At 40.5% G+C, this 17,343-nt stretch overlaps 1 protein-coding gene across 15 annotated transcripts in view; it reads right to left on the bottom strand.

The window, feature by feature from the left end:
- Positions 1 to 17,343, bottom strand: part of LOC123597470 (mediator of RNA polymerase II transcription subunit 18) — a 134,815-nt gene that overhangs the window by 16,410 nt on the left and 101,062 nt on the right. For 8 of the 15 annotated variants that reach the window (XM_045476296.1, XM_045476301.1, XM_045476297.1 and 5 more), the window contains 6 exons: positions 12,688 to 12,711; positions 11,095 to 11,268; positions 10,587 to 10,667; positions 6,767 to 6,931; positions 5,833 to 6,228; positions 855 to 1,455 (listed from right to left, as the gene is read on the bottom strand). In XM_045476296.1, the coding sequence (XP_045332252.1) occupies positions 855 to 1,455; positions 5,833 to 6,228; positions 6,767 to 6,931; positions 10,587 to 10,667; positions 11,095 to 11,268; positions 12,688 to 12,711 (1,441 nt within the window). Of the gene's footprint in view, positions 1 to 854; positions 1,456 to 5,832; positions 6,229 to 6,766; positions 6,932 to 10,586; positions 10,668 to 11,094; positions 11,269 to 12,683; positions 12,712 to 17,343 lie in introns of all 15 variants that reach the window. The other 7 variants (XM_045476302.1, XM_045476308.1, XM_045476307.1 and 4 more) reach the window with 2 other exon arrangements.

Below are 17,343 nucleotides of genomic sequence, written 5' to 3'. Positions count from 1 at the left end.
TAATCCAAAGAAGCAAAGATGAAAACTAACTTCTCCCCTTTCTATTGTGCAGGCATAAAACTGTGACTTAGTCTATCTTGAACTCCTAAACGGTCTCTTTCCAGGAAGTAAAAAAATTATGCCCGCAGGTACAAAGATTATGGCAAAGCAACTAATTAGCAGTATGCCGCAACAGCTCTGTAACAATTCTTTTAGCTAGCAAGGCAAATCTCCAAATGGCCAAAAAGTGTTAACCTTTAGTCACACATCGTTGGAATTTTAAAAAGGCAAGGTGTCTGGGGACAGATGAGGGAAAGAATACAATGGCCAGGTCCAGTCTATGAGGCTGGAACACTGAGCTATCTTTCAGAGCTCCCTTCTTTTTCTCCAGACTGCTCTCTGTCCCGCTCCACCGAGTTCAGGTGCCAGGTCCCAGACTTTCAGATTTGTCGAATTTCATCCTCACAAGCCTATGGGTGGGGATTACTCCGTTTATGGGTAGACAGCTCAAGAGCAGAAAAGTTAAGTAACGTACACTACTACAAGCCAGGAAGAGGTGGAGGTGGGATTTGAACCCAGAGCTATTTTACTCCAACATCAATGCTCCTTAAGTACCCTGTTACACTGCCTCCCTTGTATCACGTACAAAAAATAAAGTGGTTTTAATTTTCAAGTACAGATGTTTGTGACTGCTGTGGAAACAATGTTATAGAAATCAGCAGAGTAAATAATGTCCAAACTTTAGAACATGTCTTATTTGTTAAGTATTCTTACTTTAAATTTATTCACATTTTCTTTTTATAAGTAATTTTCCCCCAGAAGGGCTACCTAGACTAAAGAAGAGGAAACAAAAGGCGAGCTTTAAAGGCACTCACACTTTCAGCATTTCAATAGTGATGGGAAGTGACCTGGTCCGACCTAGGGTGCTGCTGTCCTCAGAAAAGTTGTCACTGTACTCAAAGAGCAAGGAGTGAGCTCTGTGAGAGCCCTCCAAGGGAGGAGTCATGGGAAGCGGGCTGGTCAGGGCCTGCTGGATTCGGATATGCAGTGGGAGTGGAGGCAGCCTACAGGGTACATGGGGCTCTCCAAAGCTGTGGTCCAACATTCTCTTAGGCACTTCCTTTTTCTGATCTTCCTGCTGGGAAACCTCCTGGGGTAGGTCTAAGGACGGTGGTAACTCAATTTCTGGCACAACTGGAAAAGTCTTAGCAGGGAATGGAGGGGACCGTGGGGGTTCAGGAGGTGTATGAGTAGGCAGCGGTGGGGACGGAGAGAGAGGTGGGATCATCAACAGTGGTTCAGAGCCCACAGAGCATGTGCTCTTTTCTCTCTGATCAGATGGTGCTTTTGTGGCGGTGGCGGTGGCAGGAGACTCCAAGGTGGGTACCAAGGCTGACGGAATGCCTCTCTTTGGTGGTAAAGGTGGGGATGGTTTTGATAACAATGTACCGCTGTTTATTGCCTGGGACAGTTCAGCTGGAAAAGAGAGAATAACACCTCAATTTAAGATGGCTTCACAATGAGGGGACAGCCTAAGGCCTAGATTAGAACTGAGCTTACTCTCAGCTTTTAGGCAAACCAATCCATTTCTTGACTTTGCCACATCCTAGATATCGCGTGCCGAAATGAAATTTGTATTTAGGTATCTAGGAAGCCTAATAAATGTACAGGCATGCAGGAAGACCACGACCTTAATACTCTGGTGAAAAGTAATTCTTACTTCTTTGCTCTAACATGACAACTTTTTATGACTTGAGGTAGATAAAGTTAATATAAAGAGATAAAGAATGTGGGTAAGTTTTTTTGTCTAACAGAATGCCATTAAAAAACTTAGACATGAAGGTAGCCCTAAAAAAAAAAAAAAAAAAAAAAAAAACCCAAACACTATCAGGCATTGTTACCACAGCTTGATAAATAATAACATCTAGATATCCCAGCTCTGCATTATAAAATTAGCAGTAATGACATCCTGACTTTTTATAGCAAATACAAAGGTCTTTGAGAAAATCAAAGTGCTCTGCTATCCTTAACTTCAGATTCTCCTTACACGGGAGATTATCTTTACCATTTTACAGAAGGAAAAGCTGAAGCCACAGGAATTAGGTGACCTGCCAAGATCAGACAACACACAGGCAGGGGCTCAGCTAGTTCCCAGGTCTTATCATTAGACTCCATCCTTTAGATCCCACTGTCTTTGTGATTCTTATTACTGTCCATACCTCTTATCCTTTACAGCCAAACCTTCATCTGCACTCCCCACTCTACTACAGGTTCCTTGTTTCCATCAGCATATCCACAGAGGTGGGCATAGTGCTTGGCACACAGTGGATCCTCGATACACGTTTATGAGACTAGAGGCTCCTACCTTGTATCAGGTCAGTATGCACCCCTATGTCATTCCCCCAAGCCCACAATGACTGAGGTTTTGAGTCAGCAAAGTCCCTTTGGAGGGCTCCAAATGGCCTTTAAGAAATGGATCATCATATCACGCAGGAGCTAATCCTGCAAAGTAATTAAATAGTAGGTCTCTTGATCACCGACCCCTCATCCTTCACTCAAAACCCTAATTTTGGTCACACCACTTATTTTCAAATGGTTCCAGATGTCTTACCTAGAGAGCAACACCTCAAGGTCCCCTGAAATAAAAATTTACTTGCCCTAAGTCCCACTCTACTGGTAGCATTTAAAGTAAAAAGCTAGCTAATTTGATAATGTTTTAATGTCATTTATCATAAGTATTTTTTTTCAGTTTTAACTATATATACATTTTATTAGGCATACCTACTTGCATATGTGAGATAATCATAATTTATTGTGAATAAATTAGTTTTATATTTTTTTTTTAATTTTTTTTTTTTTTCTTAACGTTTATTCATCTTTGAGAGACAGAGAGAGACAGAGCATGAGAGGGGAAAGGGCAGAGAGAGGGAGACACAGAATCCGAAGCAGGCTCCAGGCTCCGAGCTGTCAGCACAGAGCCCGACGCAGGACTTGAACCCATGAACTGTGAGATCATGACCTGAGCCCAAGTCAGATGCCCAACTGACTGAGCCACCCAGGCGCCCCTAGCTTTGTATTATTTTAATAACCTTTAGCTTTTTATATATTATAAATGCCCAAATGCACTTAAAAATTTAATTCCAGTATAAATAACATACAGTGTTATATATCTTAAGTAAATTAAAAAACATGTTTATTTATTTTTGAGAGAGAGGGATTAGAGTCCCAAGCAGGCTCCACACTGTCAGTGTGGAGAATGACATGGGGCTCAAAAACAAGAACCATGAGATCATGACCTGAGTGGAAACCAAAAATTGGACGCTTAACCGACTGAGCTACCCAGGCATCCCTTAAATTTTTAAAAGACTTTCTAGAAAAACATTGCATACACACACAAAAAATATTACTTTTAAATATTAAAATTAAAAAAAACATTAATTTTAGCTTCAATGAAAGATTATTTTTGGGTAGACTGGACTTTTGTTGCCTCTCTAAAAATAGCAGTTATAAATTCCATTTGCAACAAAATCTACACCTGACGGGACCAAATTTGATTATTTTACTGTTTGAATTGATAAGGTAAATTATCTTTGGTGATTTAAGGAATATATATATATATATATATATATATATATATATATACTCACACATACCTCAAAATGTTAAGGAAGTGAACTGTCTTATATTTATCCTTGCAAGGACACTTGGTTGTAGTTTTGAGGGGAAGATGCCAGAATGCTCATTGGAGGGGTTACAAATTCCCTTCATCTGTTCAGCTATTTATGATGGTCCTCCCTCTGTCCTAATTAGTTCTTAGTCCTAACACTGTTATGCCTGTCAGTAGACATAGCAATGTCTAAAGCAGTAGTTTCCAAATGTTTGGATCTCATGAACCAATAAAACTAAAATGAAAATCTCAACCAACCTCAGGTTGTCAATTTTTAGTATTTCCAAGACTTAATACTAAGCAAACCATTTGTGAACAGAATCCTTTCATGAAAGAAATGGCTTTTTAACATCAAAGAATTAGGAAGGTCATAATTTCAGAATAAAGGGTAGTCCTTTAAATCATAGCTATTTAGCCTTAATAAAAACTTATAAAAACTCTCCTATTTTTCTCCTTCTGCTGAGGACCACTCAGGACTGATGTTGATCCCCTAGTCACAAGACCTATTGCTTTGGGCTATTCACCTTAGGCCAACATGGCCTCTAAGGTTCAGCCCAGGTTACAGTACACATATTATTATTTTTTATAATTGTCTTACCTCGAAAAGAGTGATGTATTACTGCTTTAGAGCAATGGTTCTCAATGTGTGGTCCCCATATATGTAGCATCAGCATCATCTGGGAACTTATTAGAAACGTAAATTCTCAGGCCCACCCTAGACTTACTGATTCAGAAACTCTAAGGGCAGGGCCCAGCAATCTGTTTCACAAGTCCTCTAGGTTGATCGAGAAGAGAGCTTGTCTAGACAGCAGTTTGAGAATACTGGTATACAGGACAGAAGTCTGGGCTCAAGAGCTGAAAAGCCTATGTTTGGTTTCTATTTCTCATTAACTGCAACCCTGAGTGAGTCACAAGTTCTTCATGTTATAATTGCCCTAGCCATATAATAGATAAAATCGGCTTCCTACTTCACAAGGAGGCTCTGACAGCCAAGTATATGAAAGCAGCTCAAGTTCCTCAGAGATAAGTCAACACAGACTGTCCATCTAGGTTGGTGATAACAATAATAACCACCGTCCTTTCTGTAATCAAGCTACTCCAACCTGTCATACTCACAATGAATTCTAAGCCTGTTTTTCAGGGTTCTTGTCAACCCACACAAGTTGGCGGTATTAACTGTTTAACGAGCGTACTTTATTCCTCCCTTCAATCACGAACAAGAACTTCAAGCAGTACTAAGCCTTGTATTATTTTTCCTGAAAAACTACCTCTTTCCTCTCCTCCCCTTCTCATAATTTCCTCTAAGAAGGTCCGCAATTATGTACAGAAAAGCAGACCTAAACAGGACTTCAGGTAAATATAAAAAAATGTACTAAATTGGGGCACCTGGGTGGCTCAGTACTCTCGATTTCGGCTCAGGTCTTGATCTCACAATTTATGAGACTGAGCCCCGTTTTGGGCTCTGTACTGACAGCACGGAGCCTGCTTGGGATTGTTTCTCCCTTTCTCTCTGCCCCTCTCCAGCTCTTTCTCTCTCAAAATAAATAATAAACTTAAAAAAAAAATTTACTAAACTGGTAAGTGTGCTGGTTATCTTCCAAGTTTTCTTTCTTCTGCCACTGATTTTACTAAGAGTAGCATTCTTGACTCTTCCCAAGATAAAAACATGATTTTATCAAGACACTTTGAATAATATCTTTTGCAGTTTGCATGAAGGTATCATGCCAGACACTGAATCATAAGTTACACAGGCATCTATACAATCACCTTTTTATCTGTTGGGCTCATGCGAAAGGCAGATGCTGGTGGTTTAAAGTAGGTTAAAAAAAAAAAAACCAAAAACAACCCTTTTCTCCATGCAGGTCAGAACCTGTTGTGGTCCTCACATCCAGTCCCCCAACTATAAACCGTATTTCAGAAACACTGTTTTAGGAAAATAGATACTCCCCACCACTCCTGACCAAACTGGAGCTTAGTTTTAGTGATACCTGCTCCCTGTCTGTTTTCATTCCTAGTTATCTGCCTCATTTTCAAGACTTTTCTCCATACCGAGGGCATCCAAAGGGACATGACATGGAGAACTCTCTCACAGACCAAATCAATATTATACCAGTTTTCCAATAAAACAACCATCCAAAATCAAACCAAACCAAACCCGAGCAATGGAAACCTCAAGACTTACTTACCAATGACAGGGTTGCTATTTCTGTGAGCTGGTTTAGGGGGAGGGATAGGGGGCTGCTTGGCAGGGACCGTATGAGTGAGGCTCGGGGTGGCAGTAGTGTTAGTGCTGGCAGGAGTGGCAGGCAGAGTCCTGGGCGCTGGGGAGGGGGGGACAGAGGAACTAACAGTTTTTGCTGGGTTGGTGGCAGGAGTGGTGGCGGCAGGTGCTGAGGTGGAGGCGGCAGTGGAGGTGGAGGAGATGGACCTTGCCGCGCCGCCAGAGGAAGTGGCATCCTTTGCTTGCCCTTCGTTTGCTTCGTGAGAAGAGGACAAGGGTCTTTTAGGGGGAAGTAAAGGCTGTTTGGGTACATTCTCAGGAACGGACTCTGCTTCGGAATTAGGCTGGCTTCCAGTCAAGCCTGTGTAATAATGACAGATATGATTTAAAAGAGAAGAAAGAATAACAAGATAGACTGAAAAAAGCTAACACGTCTATAGACTTGTGGTCAACTTCCTCCATTATTTAACGTGTAGATTCGTTTACAGGCAAAGTTCCCCAACCTCAACATACTTAAAGTATAGGACACATTCTCTCAATCACAATCTCAAAGTAAGAGAGGCCCGTATGGGACTGATTCTTCACGCAAGGGCCGGGCAACTGGAGGAGGCACAGAATCCCACAGGTGGGAGAGGAGGAATGTATAGTGCAAAAAAGTCCTCCGGGTATCTGACACTTAACATTCTCTTCCGTCCTTGAGAATTACAAATTAGGTATTTTGTGAATGCAAGAATGAGAAAGGGAAAATTCCACTTACAGTTGCAACTAGTTGAGGAATTGCTAAAGGAGAAAAGAATTCCCTCCGGATTTTATTTCCCCCCCTGGCTCTAGCAAAACCCTGAGTTAAACAAGAATGATTGATCCATGGCTCTTACACTCAAAAACTGAGAGTTTCTTACCTAGTCGCTTCTTTGGGTCCTCTTCTGGAACAGGTTTCCTAAGACTTGTTATTCTTCCTGACTCTTCATCTGCTGGGACTGAACTAGAAGATGTGGTACTCCCTATGGGGGTGGTATGGCCATTCTTTAACATGGCATGGCTCAATTTCCCTGGATCCTCACCACCTGCAAGGTCAAAAAGAAAAGAGCAAAACTGATGGACTGGTGTGATCAGACAGGGAGAAGAGCTGGTGATTTCTAACGTTTCTTATCTCTTTTCTCCCCTTTCCTGTTTGAGTGTATGATTCAGATCTAGATTATTTGGATTTTTACAGTAGTAATAGAAATAAGTTCTCAGAGACTAGTCTCCTTCACCCAACCCACCACTTTCTACTAGACTAAACAGAACCATTATCTATGCGGTGTCAGTAAGAGGTAGAGCTTGGGCTGAAAGTAGTGAAGAGTCTACAGCAAATGAGTGCTAAATGAAAATATATTTCTCAAGCTAAAGTATTCTGACAACTATTTTAAAACAGGCAAGGTAGCAGGGTGCCTGGGTGGCTCAGTCGGTTAAGTATTTGACTTTGGCTCAGGTCATGATCTCACCGTTCTTGAGTTTGAGCCCCACATCGGGCTCTGTGCTGACAGCTTAGAGCCTGAAGCCTGCTTCATATCTTGTGTCTCCCTCTCTCTCGGCCCCTCCCCTGTTCGCACTCTCTCTCTCAAAAATAAATAAACATTAAAAAATAAAAAAATAAAACAGGCAAGGCAGCAAATTGACAACTATGCAAATGCAGTAAATTGCCACTATGTTAATACAGCCCAGCTTTAACAAAAATAGGATTTCTAGATTATAAACCAAGGACTCATTTCAAAGCCAAAAAAGACTGCTACTTTTGAAAACCATACAGTGAAAGGTTAAGACACATTATTAATTGGTTTCTACTCAGCATGTGCTAGGAAAATATATGCAAAAGTGGTCAGTTATCTCTCAAGTTATTTATTTAGGATTGTCTACTTTAAATTTCATTCATTCATTTATTCATTCATTCATTCAGAGGACACAAATGAGTGAGGGGCAGAGAGACAGAGAGAATCTGACAAGGTGCAGAGGGGGAGAGAGAAAGAGAGAGAGAGAGAGAGCGAGAGAGAGAGAGAGAAAAGCAGAGCTCAGCCCAAGCGTGACTTGTGGGTTCAGCCGAAGCAGGGCAGGAGCTCACCCCAAGCGGGACTTGAATTCATGAATCATGAGATCATGACCTGAGCCAAAGTCAGATACTTAACCGACTGAGCCACCCAGGCACCCCTCTTTTATTTTTTAAATAAATAAACTTATTTTTGAGAGATAGAAAGAGAGGGCACACTGCGAGTGAGGGAGGAGCAGAGAGAGGGGGCAGAGGATGTGAGGTGGGCTCTGTGCTGACAACAAAGAGCCCAACGTGGATTGATCGAACTTATGTGAGAACTGTGAGATCATGACCTGAGCCAAAGTCGGATGGATGCTCAACCCACTCAGCCATCCAGGCGCCCCTGAAAGTTCTTTAAAAAAAATTTTTTAATGTATTTTTAAATTCAAGTTAAATGACATCCAGTGTTAGTTTCATGTGTACAATATAATGACTCAACAATTCTATACTCTACTCATCGTGATAAGTGTATTCTTTAAGCCCCATCACCTATTTCATTGACCCAACCCCCTACCTCCCCTCTGGCAACCACGAATTTATTCTCTATATTTAAGAGTCTGTTTTTGGTGTGTCTTTTTCCTTTGTTCATTTGTTTCTTAAATTCCACATAGGAGTGAAATCATATGGTATGTCTTTCTCTAACTTATTTCACTTAGCATTATATCCTTAGATCCATCCACATTGCTGCAAATGGCAGGATTTCATTTGTTTTTAATGGCTAATACTCCATTGTATGTGTGTGTATACTTTATTCATTCATTAATAGGCGGACATTTGTTTCTATACCTTGGCTATTATAAATAACGCTGCAATAGATATGGAGGTGCATGTATCTTTCTGAAATGGTGTTTTCGTTTTCTTTGGGTAAATACCTAGTAGACGAATTACTGGGTCATATGGTAATTCTATTTTTATTTTGTTGAGGAACATCCAAACTGTATTCCATAGTGGCTGCACCAGTTTATATTCCCACCAACAGCGTATGAGAGTTCCTTTTCCTCCACATCGTTGCCAACACCTATTATTTCTTGTTTTTGATTCTAGCTATTCTGATAGGTATGCCGTGGTATCTATTTCATTGTGGTTTTGATTTGCATTTCCCTGATGATTAGTGATGCTGAGTATCTTCTTGTATCTGTTGGCCATCTGTATGTCTTCTTTGGAAAAATGTCTATACATGTCTTCTGCCTATTTTTTAACTGGGTTATTTGTTTTTTTGGTGTTGAGTTGTAGAAGTTTTTTACATATTTCATTGGATATCGACCCTTTACTGAATATATCATTTGCAAATATCTTCTCCCATTTGGCGTGTTATCTTTTTGTTTTGTTGACGGTTTCCTTTAACATGCAAAAGCTTTTTATTTTGGTGGAGTACCGATAGTTTAATTTTGCTTTTGTTTCCCTTGCCAAAGGAGACATATTTAGAAAAATATTTCTATAGGAGATGCCAAAGAGATTACTGCCTATATTCCCTTCTAGGAATTTTATGGTTACAGGTCTCACATTTAGGTCTTTATTCCATTTTTTTTATTTAATTTTTTTTTTTCTAATTTTTTTAAATTTAGAGACAGAGGGTGAGCACAAGAGCAGGAAGAGGGGCAGAGGGAGAGAGAATCCCAAGTAAGCTCCACACTCACTGCAAGACCTGACACGGGGCTTGATCCCACAAAGCTGGGATTATGACCTGAGCTGAAATCAAGACCTGGATGTTCAACTGACTGAGCCACCCAGGCGCCCCCTGGTCTTTGATCCATTTTGAATTTATTTTTATGTATAGTGTAAGGAAGTGGTCCAGTTTCTGTAGCTGTCCAGCTTTCATGTAGCTGTCCAGTTTTCCCAACACCATTTGTTGAAGAAACCATCTTTTCTTCTATTGGATATTCTTTTTTTTTTTTAATGTTTATCCATTTTGAAAGAGAGAGAGGAAGCACAAGCAGGGGAGGGGCAGAAAGAGGGGGACAGAGAGAGAATCTCAAGCAGGCTCTGCCCTGTCAGCACAAAGCCCAACGCAGGGCTCAATCTCAGGTATCATGAGATCATGACCTGAGCTGAAATCAAGAGTCAGACACTTAACCGACTGAGCCACCCAGGCGCCCCCACAAATTGTTTTTATGTTTTATTATCAGTAGACATTTGGATTCTTTCCAATTTTGTTCTACTGTTAGTAAATATTGTTGCTACAAGCATATTTGTATGTATATGTCTCCTGATACCCATGTATACATGTTTTTGTTGAGTATATACCAAGTTCTGGACATGCTGGCACATAGGTATGCATACCTCCAGGTTTCACGGATAGATAGTTTAGGCTAAACTATTAAAAAATTTTTTTTAAGTAATCTCTATGCTCAACATGAGGGTGGAACTCGACCCTGAGATCATGAGTTGCATGCTCCACCGACTGAGGCAGCCAGGTGCCCCCATTTGTACGTATTCTTTAGCGAACTGTCCAGTGCTTCTGGAGATTCTTTCACTGAGTTGTTTTTTCTCTTTTTATAGAAATTAAAAAAAAAAAATTCCAGATGCATGAACAGTTTTAAAGAATCTCTTCTCCCTCCCAACAATATCAATAACAAAAGAAAATTCAAATATCTAGTCAGGATCAAACAACAAGTGTACAGAGACAGACATATGTAGTTTATTTACAAACTCACCCTGCTCAGAGTCTTCCAAAAGAACCCCTCTTTTAACCAGCTCTTCTCTCGGTTTTCGCATAGATATTTTCCGCTCTAAAACTAACATTAAATTGGAAAACACTCAGCAATGTGGCAGTTAAAGGTCAACATTAAGCATTCTAACTTGACAGACCCAAGAATAATGTGGTTCAATTTTCTATCTTCTGGAAAGAAAGAACAGGAAAACTAACTTCAAATTTAAACTTAATTTATTTCATATCCTGTGTTATTGGGAAAGCAGCATTTCCAAAAGGAACTATCCTTATTCATCACTTGATAAACTTTAAGCCCATTAAAATAGCAATCTGGGGATGAGGCTACAGTATATAAGGCTTAGTGAGTGACCGCTGGGTTTTATTTCTAAAAGCTTGAATTCCTTCTTCAAATAGGGGGTTCTAATAGCTTGGGGAGAGAATGAAAAAGTTAGGTACTTCTAAAATAAGAAACTCTTTAACTCAGAACATATATTTAAATCTTAATATCTCACCTTCTGATGTCTCTTTGAATTTATCACTACTTTTTTTTTTCCGCCACTTCCAGGGCTTGAAGATTTTGCCAAAGCCTGAGAACTTGCTCTTCCTTTTGGTGGGAGGCGTCATGTCTCCTGCTTCCACACTGTCCATGACCATGCCTGGGTCTGCGGTGGGCTGGCCTGCTTCTTCTGTGATACGATGAAAGGCACACAGGGAAAGGAACAGCCAATTTATTATTTCAGGATAATCTCTATAAGGTCCCTTCCCCTCTCTTCCTGTGGTAGTTGGAAAAGATCAGAGCAATGATAAACAATCATGCAGACAGATTCCTGGACATCATCACATGGACACCAAACATCAAAATCCGTAACAGATAAATAACTAACAGGGAAAAACAACCAAACCAAGCTGACATCATTTTAGGACAAAAATTCAATGAGATGATCATAACCAGCTCAAAACCTCTAAAGGCGTGCGTACTCACACATGCGTGCGCACACACACACAAACACACAAATGTGGATGTCTTTTCAATATGCATGAGATCTGGCCCCGGTGCGGCCTACTGCTGTTGCCATTGTCATCCTCTTGGCGTGGGGGAGGCCCTCCCCAGCTAACATTACTGCCTCCCATGTCACTGAAGCAGGGGGTTCCATCTTTAGTGAGGGAGTCATCATTCTCTACTAAACACTTCACTCCTTCTGCCCTCCTCTCTCAGGACATTAACAGTTCAGAGGAGGTAACACAGTAAGTGTTAACACCTTACTTGTATCTGTTTTTCAGATTATTTTCTTCCTTCACAAGACCCTAGGTTTGGAGCGCTGGACGGGGCCTGGAGCATTACAGAGAGAGTGCTTAAAAATGAAATCTTTTTGGGGGTACTTGGGTGGCTCAGTTGGTTAAGCCTCCGACTCCTGATTTTGGCTTAGGTCATGATTTGACAGTTTGAGGGGTTGAGCGCCGCGTTGGGCTCCACACCAAAAGCATGGGGCCTGCTTGGGATTCTCTCTTTCCCTTTCTCTCTCTGCACCCCTCTCAAAATAAATGAACATAAAAAAAAAAAAAATATCTTGGGGCTCCTGGGTGGCTCAGTCAGTTAAGTGTCCAACTCTTGGTTTCAGCTCAGGTCACGATCTCACAGTTTGTGAGCTCGAGTCCGACACTAGGCTCCACACTGACAGTTTGCTTGGAATCTTCTCCCTTTCTCTCTGTCCCTGCCCTGCTCGTGCTCGTGCTCTCTCTCTCTTTCTCTCTCTCTCTCAAAATAAATAAATAAACTTAAAAAAATTCTTTTTAAATGAAATCTTTTTGGAAATCAGAGGTGAGATTCCAGTTTGCCTATGACAATATTGCTTTAGGGACAATCCTGATCTTAAGGCTATGACAAGAAACATAACTGACATGGTGTATGTGCAGGACTGAAACGAATGGCCATGAGTTTCTCATAATGACCACACATGCAGGGTTTTAGTTAGTTAGCTTTAGTGGCAGAAAAAGGAGCAGCCAAGACTGGGCCAAGAATAATAATAATAATATAAAAAAATAAAAGCAGGAAAGCAACAAAAAAAGCAGGAAGGCAACACAATACAGCTTTGCACTCCACCTACTGTCCCAGGGTTCTCTGGAGAAGTCTAGAGGAGAAGAAAAAAAGAGTCATGTGGAATAACCATCCTGAAATTAAAGTGGAACCTTTACTTTACAGAAATACATCAAGGACCACACAGTATATTATCACATGTAATAAGTTAACATGTTTATTGTACACAATTTCACATCTGAAGCAAATAACGCTCTTCTTGGGGAGGATAAATGGGCATAACATATGCACTTCAAAAATTATTTCCTTTAATACTGTAGATATTTTTTCATAAAAGAAAATACATAATCAACAAGCACTAATTTTTTATTAAGGAACACTTGCAAAATTCAATCTTTTTTGGTTGATAAACGGGAGTCTTAGGGAAGCCTGCTGATGAAACTCAGACTTTACACAACTGTCATGTTTAGAGTGCAGCAGTGACTGCTAGATGCATTATTTGACTGTGTATTGATGACAGGCAAAACAGGGTCCTGGTTACTGAAGTGCAACAGATTGAGAGGAGAGGACAGAGCCTCTTTCCTTCAGGTACAGGATTTACTCAAACACATCCTGAGTCTCAACTACTTTAATTACTTCCATGATATGCAAGAGAATCTCATTGTTCTAACGCTGGACCATATTTTTATAAGTTTACTTGCCACGGCCATCAGAACATCTCCTGTGGCAGAAATTCCCCCAGTGGTGCCTGGGATGGAGCCCCAGAGGTGGCACATGGGCAAATACATGTGTTGCTTGCTTGCTTGCTTATTTATTTATAAAAGTGCTTATTTATTTCTGAGAGTGTGAGCGGGGGAGGGGCAGAGAGAGAGAGGGAGACACAGAATCTGAAGCAGGCTTCAGGCTCTGAGCTGTCAGCACAGAGCCGAATGCGGGACTCGAACCCACGAATGGTGACATCATGACCTGAGCCAAAGTGGGACGCTTAACCAACTGAGCCACCCAGGCGCCTCTAGTGTTGCTTCTTTAATGTTTTTTTTTTGAGAGAGTGAGAGAGCGAAAGACAGAGCATGAGTGGGGAAGGTGCAGAGAAAGAGGTAGATACAGAATCCGAAGCAGGCTCCAGGCTCTCAACTATCAGCACAGAGCCCAACGTGGGATTCAAACCCACGAACCGTGAGATTGTGACCCGAGCCAAAGCTGGACGCTTAACTGACTGAGACACCCAGGCACCCCACGTGGTGTTGCTTTGAAGAGCCAATGCTTTAAGACCGTATTCTCCCAATCATGAGATGTCAATGAGACCTCAAGACATTTCAGATATACCATACAATATAATATTTAACATATGTTAATGATAACACTTTCAGAAATGGAGCTAAGTACCATAAGCTGTTCATAGTCTCCTTACTTGCTAGAGGCAAGGAGAGACTGAAACTTGAAATGTCCTGCTGACCCACCTACTGAATGAACTTCACTCAGCTCCAAATGACACACAGGAAAATGCTTGTTTGATTAAAAGCACTAAGGAAGATAATATAAAAACTCAAAAAACAAAACAACTAACAATATGAAAGAAGACGTGAGTGCTCGGTGCTATTTTTTACAAGGAAAAGCAGCCAGAAATCTTCAGGAATTTTAGGTGAGAGTGGATTCACAGACAAGTCCTTGAATGAAACAGCCAATCTGGCTTACTGTCTATCTTGCCAGGTGTCTAACCACTTTCAGAGGTAGAACTTAGTTCATCCCTTTGAATTCTTCCTTATATACAATGGATTTATGTGTCCCCTTTCTCTTATATATTCAAAACAGTAAAATCAGGATATCTTCAAACATATTCATGTCTGCTGGCCATATGAACTCAAGACAAGTTCAGTTTATATTCAAAAGTACAGTGTGTGTGGAAAATACCAATAGCTATAATAAAAACAAATATGTCTGCCATCACATCTACTGCTAAGAATAGACCTCCTCTTTCTTTGTGTAAAGAAAGTTACCAAATATGGTCACTGAATATGAACAGCAGAGAAAGGGGCACCTGGTTGGCTCAGTTGGTTAAGTGTCTGACTCTTGATTTCAGCTCAGGTCATGATCTCATGGTTCATGAGTTTGAGCCCTGCATTGGGCCTGCTTGGGATTCTCTCTCCCTCTCTCTCTGCCCCTCCCCTGCTTGTACTCTCTCTCAAAATAAAAAAACATAAAATTTTTTTTCAAATAAAAAAATAAATTAAAAAATGAGAGAGAACAGCTCTTTTTCTTTGATATTTTATACAAATGTGAGTGCTTTTCATGTTTATAAAACTTTTAGAAGCATATATGCCTCTTGCCTTATGCAGTGGGGGGTTCAGCCACTGAACCACCCAGCCCTGACCTAATTATTATCCCAAATCCATTCATTCTTATAACATTTTCATATATTCTTATATTCTCCACACTCCTCCCCTCCATATGACAAGTACAGCATCATTACAGTAACTTCTAAATCCATTCAAATACTTGGTATCAGCCCAGTTACCTTTTCAAAATACAGAATCTCCAGGTGGTGGAACCCAGAAATCTATTTTTTAAAAATCTTCACAGGTGATTCCTATGATCAGCCAGGTTTGTTAAACCCAATCCCAGATTATTATCTGGAAATGGTATGCATGTTCAAAGAGACAGGCAGACCTGCTCTGTATGTAACCTAATTCTTTGTTGAAGAAAAACAAAGTAGAAAATCCTAACATCATTCAGTGTTTCCTACTTAAGCATAAGTATTCCTACAGAAGAACTGTAAGGGTCTTTCCTTTGCGTCTTAGTTTCAGATATAGTTTAAATTAAAAACAAACAATGAAAAAGTTTGCAGTTATTTTTTTCCAGATTTATATTGTGTTCCATGTGCACTTTGGAAACATGGTATCTTATGCAGTTGAGTGTAGTGTTTTATGTATGCCATTAAGTCAAGTTGTTTAATCACGTTGTCTAAATCATTAATATCCTTTCTGATTTGTCAGCTTGTTCTAAAAATTACTGAGAGAGGAATGTTAACATCTCTACTTAGGAAAATGGATTTGTCTCTTTCACTTTCTAGTTCTATTAATTTTTTTTTTCATATACATATATGTTAATATTTTACTTCTGAGGCGCCTGGATGGCTCAGTCAGTTAAGCATCCAACTTTGGCTCGGGTCATTATCTTACGGTTCGTGAGTTCGAGCCCTGTCAGGCTCTGTGTTGACAGCTTGGAGCATTGAGCCTGCTTTGGATTCTGTGTCTCCCTCTCTCTCTTCCTGTTCACACACTGTCTCTTTAAGATAAACATTTAAAAACAATTAAAAAACATAAATTAAAAATATGATTTTATTTTTAAGTAATCTCTATACCCAATGTGGGGCTAGAAGTAACAACCCCGAGATTAAGAGTCACATGTTCCTCTGACTGAGTCAGCCAGGTGCCCTTGTTTTATAAAATTTTTATTTATTTATATTCTTAAATGTTTATTTATTTTGAAAGCAAGAGCGGGGGAGGGGCAGAGAGCCCGTTGCAGGGCTTGAACTCACAAAACTGTGAGATCATGACCTGAGCTGAAGTCGGATACTCAAATGACTGAGCCACCCAGGAGCCCCTATACTTTATTTATTTTAATTTTTTTAACGTTTACTTTTGACACAGAGAGACAGAGTGCAAGTGGGGGATGGGCAGAGAGAGGGAGACAGAATCTGAAGCATGCTCCAGGCCCCAAGCTGTCAGCAAAGAGCCCTGATGCAGGGCTCGAACCCACAAACCGCAAGATTGTGACCTGCGCCAAAGTAACGTAACCAACTGAGCCACCCAGGCACCCTGAGCCCCTATACTTTAAAGCCATGTTATTGGATATATAGAAATTTAGAGTTATATCTTTCTATTAAAATACACTTTTATCATTATGAAATTCCCTGTGTCAATCTAATGAAACTTTTGCCTTGATTTTGTTTTTCTATCTAGTTTGACAATTGTTGTTCTTTAGAGTGTTTAGTCCATTTATATTTAATGCGCTTTTTAAATGTTTTTAAATTTATTTTGAGAGAGAGCATGAGCGAGCAGAGGGGCAGAGAAAAAGGGAGACAGAGGATCCCAAGTAGGCTCCGCACTGATAGTGTGGAGCCAGATGTGAGGCTCCATCCCACAATGGATGGATGAAAATCATCCATCCATGAAAATCAGTCTGAAACTACTCAAGGATATATTTCCTCGATATTTGGAGCAGTAATACATGTTAAAGTGAGTGGATTTGGATTACCCAAACAATACTTTCTACTCCCATATTCTTTTTAAAAAAATTTTTTTTAATGTTTATTTATTTATTTATTTATTTATTTATTTTTTAATTTTTTTCAACGTTTATTTATTTTTTTGGGACAGAGAGAGGCAGAGCATGAATGGGGGAGGGGCAGAGAGAGAGGGAGACACAGAATCGGAAACAGGCTCCAGGCTCTGAGCCATCAGCCCAGAGCCTGACGCGGGGCTCGAACTCACGGACCGCGAGATCGTGACCTGAGCTGAAGTCGGACGCTTAACCGACTGCGCCACCCAGGCACCCCTAATGTTTATTTATTTTTGAGAGACAGAGAGAGAGAGACAAAGCATGAGCAGGGGAGGAGCAGAGAGAGACAGGAAGACACAGAATCTGAGACAGGCTCCAGGCTCTGAGCTGTCAGCACAGAGCCCGATGCAGGGCTCGAACTCACAAACCGTGAGATCATGACCTG

This window comes from Leopardus geoffroyi, chromosome C1 (genome assembly GCF_018350155.1).
Source record: "Leopardus geoffroyi isolate Oge1 chromosome C1, O.geoffroyi_Oge1_pat1.0, whole genome shotgun sequence".
In the NCBI taxonomy this organism is placed as follows: Eukaryota; Metazoa; Chordata; class Mammalia; order Carnivora; family Felidae; genus Leopardus; species Leopardus geoffroyi.
This window is presented reverse-complemented; position numbering and strand designations above follow the sequence as displayed.